At 47.1% G+C, this 9,451-nt stretch overlaps 1 protein-coding gene across 2 annotated transcripts in view; it reads right to left on the bottom strand.

The window, feature by feature from the left end:
- The window catches only part of Casp6 (caspase 6, apoptosis-related cysteine peptidase), a 10,702-nt gene extending 1,251 nt beyond the window's left edge, over window positions 1-9,451 (bottom strand). The window contains exons 1-7 of one of the 2 annotated variants that reach the window (XM_013023795.1): window positions 9,307-9,439; window positions 8,614-8,672; window positions 5,761-5,803; window positions 5,128-5,274; window positions 4,581-4,657; window positions 3,489-3,664; window positions 625-784 (exon numbers count right to left, since the gene is read on the bottom strand). In XM_013023795.1, coding sequence (XP_012879249.1) covers window positions 625-784; window positions 3,489-3,664; window positions 4,581-4,657; window positions 5,128-5,274; window positions 5,761-5,789 — 589 coding nt within the window. In that variant the 5' untranslated portion in view covers window positions 5,790-5,803; window positions 8,614-8,672; window positions 9,307-9,439. Of the gene's footprint in view, window positions 1-624; window positions 785-3,488; window positions 3,665-4,580; window positions 4,658-5,127; window positions 5,275-5,760; window positions 5,804-8,613; window positions 8,673-9,306 lie in introns of both variants that reach the window. The other variant, XM_013023794.1, reaches the window with a different exon arrangement.

The following is a 9,451-nucleotide window of genomic DNA, read 5'->3' as shown; positions in this document are numbered from 1 at the left end:
TTTTTTCTTTTTGCTTATGTGGTGCTGAGGAATCGAACTCAGGGCCTCAGGCATGCAAGACAAGCGCTCTACCACTGAGCCACCTTCCCAGCCCCCGAAGACATTCTTTTATCAAAACATTTCTCAACAAGGTGTCCCGTGACTACCATGTCTAGGAATTGACAGCAGTGGTAGCATTTAAATATTGTTACTTAGTCAAGAGTTTGCAGAAATAATTTTTTCCTATACTTTTTTATTTTGTGCCTATCCTCAGGGTCTGGGCAGTGTGCCTGAGTTTTTGTTGTGCTCAAGGCTAGCACTCTACCACTTGAACCACAACTCCACTTCTGGGTTTTAGGTGGTTAATTAGAGATAAGTCTCACAGACTTTCCTGCCCAGGCTAGCTTTGAACTGTGATTCTCAGATCTCAGTCTCCTGAGTAGCTAGGACTGGCATGAGCCACTGGCATCTGACTTTTTTTCTTCTTCTATACTTTGATCTTTGTGCCGTCTGATCAAAGAAAGCTCTTCTACATCTTGGACTTTTAGGATGTGGTGATTCAATGTCAAAAAACCTGACCCAGCTCACTCCTAGGGGAAGTCAGGAGCGGCCATGACAGTCTTACTGCAAGAAACACCCACTCACCTTCAGCAACGGAGTAGCACATGAGGAAGTCGGCTCCAGCTGGCAGCGTGTACACAGAGGCTGCATCGACCTCTGTTATGTTGTTGTCTAGCCGGTCTGTCTGATGGTCCACCACATCCAAAGGAATGACAGGCACATCATGCTGGTTTCCCCGGCATGCCTACAAGAGGAGGAAGACATTTCTTTGCTTACTGTTTTCTTCCCACTGTGTACCAAATGTGGAATTCAGTTCAACTTGTATCAATATCAGAGGAAACAAAATAAGTAAATAGTACATTAGTCCAGGAATGGTGACACATGACTATACCAACTACTGGGGAGATGGAGGTAAGAATGAATGAAAGGCCAACCCAGGGAAGAAAGGTAGTAAGAGCCTGTCTCAAAACTCAAAAGAGGCTGGGAATGTAGCTTAGTGGTACAGTGCTTACCTAGCATGAATGAAGCCCTGGGTTTGATTCCTCAGTAACACATAAACAGAAAAGGCAGGAAGTGGTGCTGTGGCTCAAAGTGATAGAATACTAGCCTTGAGCAAAAGAAGCTCAGGGACAGTGCCCAGGCCCCAGAACTGGCAAATAAAAACAAAAACTCAAAGGGGGTCAGATGCCAGTGGCTCACGCCTGTAATCCTAGCCACTCAGGAGGCTGAGATCTATCTCAGAATCGCAGTTTGCAGCCAGCCAGGGCAGGAAAGTCCTGAGACTCTTGTCTCCAGTTAATCACAGAAAAAGCCAGGAGTAGCATTCTGGTTCAAATGGTAGAAAGCTAGCCTTGAGCAAAAGGAGCTCAGAGACAGTCCCTAGGCTGAGTTCAAGCCCCTGGACCAGCCAAAAAAAAACCCAAAACAAAACACCTCAAAATGGGTGAGGAGGTGGAACACTTACCTAGCATGCAAGCACAAGGCTCTGGGTTCATTCTGCAGTACCACAAAACAAAATCCAGAAAGCATTCAGGCTGACAAGGGACGAATAGCTGTTTCCTTATTTTCTTTTAGTTAATAATTTTTTTTAAAAAATTGGCCTTTCCAAACACCCAAACTATGTTGAAGAGTATTCGGTAGAGAAGGAGAAACCCACTGTGTTTTCAGAATTTCTCATGTTATTAATCATACCACAGCACTGGGAGTTACTCTGTTTTAAAAGCTATGGTATTCACGTAAGTATTTTTCATCAGGCAACAGTTTCAGGTGTCAAGATGACATTGCCTGGCCTGAGACAGCCTTCAGTGTGCCTTTCTCCTCTGGGTTGCACTTTGAAGGAAGGTTCTAGGTTTGTATGCACTAATTTTGGCCCACTATCATTAAACACGTGTGTGTGTGTGTCTGTGTGTGTGGATCAAATTCTGGCCCACTATCATTAAACGTGTGAGTGTGTGTGTGTGTGTGTGTGTTGATCAAATCCAGAGCACTTCACGCTTGTGAAAGCACTAAAAGCTCTTAGTGCTAAACTTAATCTTCAACCCAAAATTCTACTCCTGAGTACTAACAGGCTGAACTGTGTCCTGCCTGTAAAGACATACACACCAAGGCCCTAAGCCCCAGCCCCTTCAACGGGAATTAAGATAGCATGTAGTCAGAAGGCTCGATGCAGAATCTACCCCAGTATGAGACAGGTGTTCTAATGAAGGAGGAGGAAACTAAGGATGCAGACATGCACAAAGAGAGACCATGTGACAGGAGAAGGATATCTGGCCTGGGAAGCCATGGAGAGGCGTCAGAAGCAGCCAGCTCTGCCAGCACCATCTCAGGCTCGCAGCCTCCAGGACAGAGACAACGAAGTCCCATCTCTTACATTTTGCACTCCTTTCGGCAAGCTTCATGTAACTTGGATAAACTCAGCTACTGCTGTGACTCACATAGACCAACCATTTCCTGATTACTTCTATTTCTCCAGCCAACCAGGACTCCTACCTTAGGTTCTAGACTTCCATAGCCAGCTCCCCAGAACATGGATATTCCATGAAGTAGTCCAAACCAGAAATCTTACCTGGTTTTTTGTTTCGTTTTTGCCAGTCCTGGGGCTTTGAACTCAGGGCCTGGGCACTGTTTAGGCTCTAGGCTAGCACTCTGCCACTTGAGCCACAGCACCACTCCCAGCTTTTTCTGTTTATGTAGTGCTGAAGAATTGAACCCAAGGCTTCAAGCATGCTGTTCGTATAGCTGTTCCGCATGCCCACCCTGTACCACAACTTTAGGGCAGAATGTGGTACAATTTCATTCCCTCAGGCCACTAATGGAAGCACACAAAATTGCAGCACTGGGGCTCCCTTTTGTTTGAAATCCCTAGTGAACTGAGGGAAAGCAAAGGAAGAGGTGACATTGTCTGAGAAGAATTGTACTAACTTACCTGACGTATGGAATTATAACGCCTTTGTACAACTCCTTAATAATAAAAAGAAGGAAGAAAAAGATCTCTATTGAGATGCCAAATTATCTTATACCAAAAAGTATATTCCTAACATACTTAGTTGAGATACTTTGGGCAGTTAGGCAGGCAGGCAGCTGTCTTGTTTTTAGAAGTATGGGCAGGGTATGCCCAGACTAGTCTGTCTACATCATTTCCAATGTGGCATGCTCTCCACAGACCTCAACTGAGTCTGACCAAGCTGCCTTGCATGGTCCTCTTTCATGACATCTTCCCATTCCCATGGCTACCTCCACACCCAGCCCAGCTAGACAGCAGCTCCTGGGTTCATTCCTGTCATTGCAAAGGTCAATCCAGATGCTACTGTTCCAGATGCAACTCAGATTGGCCAGGTTTCACAAAGAGCCTTTCTAATTGCTGGAGAAAGTTATGGTGGAAATAGACTTTGAAGCTTTATCATCAGAAGTACCAAACCATGCATTTTGATAATTATGATCAGTCTTACCTGAATGATAAAGATCTTGGGTTTTCCAACCAAGCTCTGACATTTGTCTCCTTTGAACAAGCCAGTTAGTGTCTGAATCTCAACCTTGGCATCAAAAGCATAAATGTGATTGCCTTCGCCGTGGCTCAGGAAAACACACAAAAAGCAGTCAGCATCAGCATGGCTTGAGGTTGATACTAGGCAGGTCCCCATATGAGCACATAGAAATGAACACAAGATGCTTGTTATCTACAGAGAATTCCATCTACTAACGCTAGAACAGATACATTCCTATGGTGTGGTAGCTCTTGCTACCCTTCAAGACACACATAACATCTGCAATGAACACAACTTTTTAAAATCTTTTAACAAACTCTTTCTGATCTTTAAAAATCTGCATCATTAAAGCTCAAAGCACTACCCCTGAGCAAAAAGCCAAGCAAGAGCATGCGGCCCTGAGTGCAAGCCCCAGTAAAGGCACATGCATGCACATGCACAAAAAAGATCCAAGTAAGTTGGCAATAAATTGTCTCAACTTCCGTAAGGCAGACTGGAAAGACCCAGATGATGTCCCTAAACAACTCCAAACGCCTCCATGGTGTATCTACACACCCAGAGAGACAGAGTATCAAGACAAGACTGGGCTCCAAAGCTCTGAATAAAGTTCAAAATAATTATGTAGATAATAGCCCATTAGCAGCTGATTTGAAAATCCATGGCATGCAGCATTGATAAGTTATCAGAATGCCTCCTACAAAATGATGTTGCAAAAATCAAGATACATGTAAATATACTGTGAACATGAGGCCAGCCTGGGCTACTTAGTCAGACCTTACTAAATTCAAAACCAAATGTAGAAGCCATTTCACCCCTATCTAGAATAACAGACTCTAAACTAGTGGCATGGTAAAAAAATTTGCAGACATATACTTGCTAGCATCTCTAGATCTGGTGGATAATCCAAAAAGAGGGACAGGACCAAGACCTGCAAGCCTGAGCTTATGATACTTTGGTTTTGTCATACAATGAATAATTTGTGACTGTCTTTATGGATACCACAAGTACTCAATCCCATCAGAGCAAGATGAACTATTTAACTGAGAAATGACTTACCCTCATGAATTTTGAGCAGAAGTTCTTCTGCTTTAAGATCATTAAAGCATTTCACTTCAAATCCTAGATCTGAAAACCTGGTGATGATACATTAAATGAAATACTATCTTAGGACTTTTTCCAAGTTGTAAAATAGGGAACAGCTACACACATTTATGTCATATTATATGTCTGCTTTTTTTAGAGGCCCCTCCCTCCCCCCAAAAAAAGAATGTGATGGTTTTCCTTGATCATCCACAGTAGAATTTAACCCTAATGAGAGCAATTTAATTCACAAATATGCTAATCACAATGCAGAGCTTATTCAGGTTGAACAGAATGGGAGGGAAGCTAGTTCAGGCAAGTTCTGAAGCAAGGCCCCAATTTGAGTTTTGTGCTAGTTTGTGGGCCTAGGTGCTTGACATTCCTGCACCCCCAATGCATACAGACCTTATGGTGTATATGGGGGGGCGGGAATGTAGGGCCCCTGACCTGTTACCAGTGACACTGGCAAGTTCAGATCAGCTCAGTGTATCGGTCATCTTTCACATGCAGAAGCAAGCACTACCTGCGAATCAGGTTGTCCCTGTCTGCACAAGTGCCCCTCCGGTCCGGCAGAGTCAAGTGCCAAAAGAATTTCTCATGATTGAAGATTAGGGCAATTCCTCTCCTCTTGTGGTCCATCTTGTATTTCTCTTCTGGATCAAACATTTCCCTATGGATCAAAGGTTTAAAAAACCAATTGTTAAGTCATATTGAACAGTGAGCCTCTCCACACCCAAGGTACATGTACCATGCAGGTCTGTGGCTTCCCCCAGGTTGAGGCAGACATGCACGCTGGGGCTGGGCAGGTAAGGGACCCGGGTGGTTAACATGCTGGATGGCATATCTCTCCCATGAGCTTCCCATCACATCTGGGGCACTCCACAGGGATCTTTCCCCCTCCTGCCCAGGATCCAGTGACCAAGAACAATAGCCTGGCAGGGTGCAAGCTCTACAGCACTAGGCCATATTCTGTTAATTATTAAACACCATCCCAGGTTTAGACAACCAAGGGCAGCAACTAAGCAATCTAGAAATCAGTTCCCCACATGCTGAAATTGGCAAACTCCACTCTCTTCTCAAGCTCCCATTCTTGCTGGAGTTCTACAAGATGTTCATGACCAGCAAATGACCTGTATTAGAAAGGAACACACTTTACCTTCTGTAAAAGGCATCTGTTTCTGTCATGTTTTGTTCTTCGCCTATTTAATAAGAATGATAAAAAAAAAGAAAAAAAGATTGACTTTGGTTAGTTGACCTTGTGACTTAAAGTAGTAAAATGCAGCAGAGAGCTCCCTTCCCCCTCTGTTCTCTGTATGACCCTTGGAATCTCTGTATGACCCTTGGAAATAGAAGGAAGCTGCTCAAGAACCAATGGATGAAAGCTCAGAGCTTCCCCCAGCATCTGCTACATGGAAGTGGAGAAAATACTACACCAACACAGCCACCGCAAAACATGCCCAAGACTGTGGAGTGGGAATGAAGCAAGCAATTGCTTTGCTATGCAGAAATTGAGTCACCAGAGAAACTGAATCCAGGTTGTGGCTAACACCTGAGGTTTACACACAAGAGGATTCTGGGTGGAGGAAAGGAAGAGCCAGTCTTGCAAAAGGATCAGAACTCGAGTCTCCCCACGAACACATACAATGTGGCCCATCTGTTCTTTTACTGTTCAGACTTTGCTTGTAGCCTTCCCTCCTGTCCACCCTTGATCTGCAAATGTATAAACATCTTCCCACCTCTGGTCCCAAATGAAAACTGAGTTCTGGCCTAAACCAGTTAAAGTAGGCTCAAAACTGTATTCTAGCCATTCCCATGTTATCACAATCTCATTGTACAAATATAGTTCAGATGGTCCTGGAGCTTGCCTAAGCACACACGTAAAGTGGTTCTTGAGATGTGTTATAATTCAGCCTCAAGTCATCCACTCTGGGTTGGCTGGGTCTGGAGAGAGACTTTGTGCCAAGCCCCCTAAATGTGATAGCTTGGGCCACTGGAGAAATGGTTCTTCTTGGAGACCACCCACTAGCACCTTTATAAGTGTGTTCTAATACACTGTACTATCCTAAAGAGTCTTGGCTATCACTTCTACATTTCACATCTTGAGTGAAATTCTCTCCTGGGACACAAGACCTGAGAACAGCACTGACCTTCTGGTAGCCATAGCAACCCTCCACCTGGTCACCTCTATAATTGCCCACAGGCAGGCCAGGCTGCAGTCCCTGCACAGCTGACACCTGTACAGACTTCCCCCTCCTGCCACATTCAAATGTTGTCCAGGTCTCTCCTCATCTTGTATCCAATTATACAGTAACCAACTGAGCCAGAGAGAGCTGAGTCAGGAAAAAACAAAACCACACCATTACCTATGACACTGCCCCCCCTATCCCGACCCTCTTGTGTGGCTGGAAAGGGGGTGCAGGTGCCAGACTTGACAGTTCACCTCCTCTAACATTTTGGAACCATTCACCACCAAGCCTAAGGAGGCACAAAGTGACCTGAAAGATGCTGTGTCACACACCCCACCACCAAAGAACTCCAGGGTCGAAAGGTAAAGGCAGTGGAGGTATATCCTTTACTGGGTCTTCAAATCTGTTCTTCATATTCTCTGAGAGATCTGAAGGACTTTCTGGCTACAGCAGTTTAAGGTGGAAGTTCAGTTATCTCTAATTTTCTTCCCGCTTGGTCAAGAACTATGGATTTCATTTTCATGCTGGTAATGGAGCAAGATCTAGGCATTGTCCCTTAGCTTTTTTGCTGAAGGCTAGTATTCTACCACGTGAGCTCCACTTTTTGCTTTTTGGTGGTTAATGGAAAGTAAGAGTCACAGGGGCTTTCTTGCTCAGGCTGGCTGTGAACCACAATCCTTAGATCAGATATCTAATAGCAAGGATTACAGGCATGAGACACTGGCAACAGACTTTCTTTTGTTATGAATGCTGCAGACCTAGAAAGAAACGACTCTGAAAACAACTTGGTTCTGATCCAACGTCTGATCCTCCCTATAATATAGAATTGCATCCTATATCTGTAGCAGCAATTTATGGCTAGGAGCAGGGGCCATTCCAGAGTACTAAGTCAGCACCGAAAGCCATGGAGACAGATCTCAGAAACAAAGTTCCAAACATCTTTGAATTTGATCAATTTACCCAGACTGCAGAAAAATGCAACACATGACCACCCTGAGGTACTTCGAAGTGCTAAGCAGACAACCTTCCAAGAACATACTTAACAAACAAGTGTCATTGCACAGCTGAGTAACAAAACCCAAACCTAAAACTATAAACAGCTTTGTTGACATGGAGAAACTATTTTGGAGGGGTCAGTTCTCACTGTGTATCGCCTAGGCTAACCTCAAACTTGACATCTTCCCACCTCAGCAACCTGAGCAGCTGGGGCTGCAGGCCTAGCCACCACACTGGAAAATATAATTTTAATGAGGTTTACAAATGTCTTCTGTAATGTAACGAAACATGAGATTTTATCACCACTTGGTTCCACCCCACCCCTTTGGTGCTAGTCCTGCTGTCCCTAAATTGTTCTCTGTGTGTGTGTGTGTGTGTGTGTGTGTGTGTGTTGTTTAAAACTCTCATTGTTTTTCCCGTATAATAATTTCATAATCTTGGGCTGGGAAGGTGGCTCAGTGGTAGAGCACATGCCTTGCATGCCTGAGGCCCTGGGTTCGATTCCTCAGCACCACATAAGCAGAGAGAAAAAAAGCCGGAAGTGGCGCTGTGGCTCAAGTGGTAGAGTGCTAGCCTTGAGCTGAAGAGCTGAGGGACAGTGCCCAGGCCCAGAGTTCAAGCCCCAAGACCGGACCCAAAAAAAAAAAAATTCATAATCTCTCAGATAAGGCTACTGCTACCACTTTCGATACTTTATCGCCCAGTGGCAGTTCCAGGACTAAGGGACAGCGATAGTGGGCCACACCTGTCCAAGGTCGGCGCTGTGGATGGAGCTGGGACTGAAGTCTGAGCCACCTGTAGATTAGAAAGTCTCTGGGCAGCCCTACCTCCTTTCCACACTGCCCATATTCTCGGCCAACCATCTGTTCAGTAAGCCACCTCGAGTCTAGAACACAGGAGGGTGTGAGGAAAGCAAAGGAAGCAGGCGAGGAAAGGAATGGAACCCATGGACGTGGCCCGGCGTCCCAGATCCCAGCACAGCGGCAGAGGGATGGCCACTGGCCCCCGTCCTGTGGTCCAGCAAGGCCACTCCCCGCACAACCTCGGGGCCTCCTGTAACGCTGGAGAAAGGCCAGGGATCTGAAACCAAGGCCCCGACTGCAGGCTTGACCCTTGCTCAAGTGTGCCAGGCAGCCTCGGCCCTGCTCCTGGCGGGCTGGCCTTGCGCCCTCCGCCGGCAGGAACGACCGCCTTTGCCGGGCCTTCGCGGGGCCGGCGGGCCGCGGCCCGAGTCCCGAGCGAAGCCGGCGGGAGGAGGGAGCGCGCGGCCTTTAAAGTTTAAATGGCCCGGCCGCGGGAGGACAAAGGCGGCGGGCCCCCGCCCGCCCCGCCGCCCCCGCCGCTGCCGGGAGGCGGCGGCCCCGGGCTCCCAGGGCTGCTCCGGCCCCTCGGCTCCAGGGCTGCTCCGGCCCCCACACCCGGACCCGCAGAGTCGGGGACCTCCGCCCCGGCACCCCCGTGCGCGCGCCCCGTAGACAGGCGCACGCGCTCCAGCCTGCGCGCCCGGCGCTCCCTCCTACCTGCAGGGCGAGGGCCTGCTGACCCCAGGCCGAGCTCAGTCATTGCCCACCGCCCGCGACTCCCGCAACGCCCGCCGCCGCAGCTGCTGCGGTGCGAACCAGAGTTCTGCACAGGCCCCGCTCCTTCCTGGACGGCCTACCTCCC

The sequence above is a fragment of the Dipodomys ordii genome, unplaced genomic scaffold (genome assembly GCF_000151885.1).
Source record: "Dipodomys ordii isolate 6190 unplaced genomic scaffold, Dord_2.0 Scaffold70, whole genome shotgun sequence".
NCBI classification, from domain to species: domain Eukaryota; kingdom Metazoa; phylum Chordata; class Mammalia; order Rodentia; family Heteromyidae; genus Dipodomys; species Dipodomys ordii.
The sequence above is the reverse complement of the archived record's forward strand: the minus strand, read 5'-3'. Positions and strand labels throughout refer to the sequence as shown.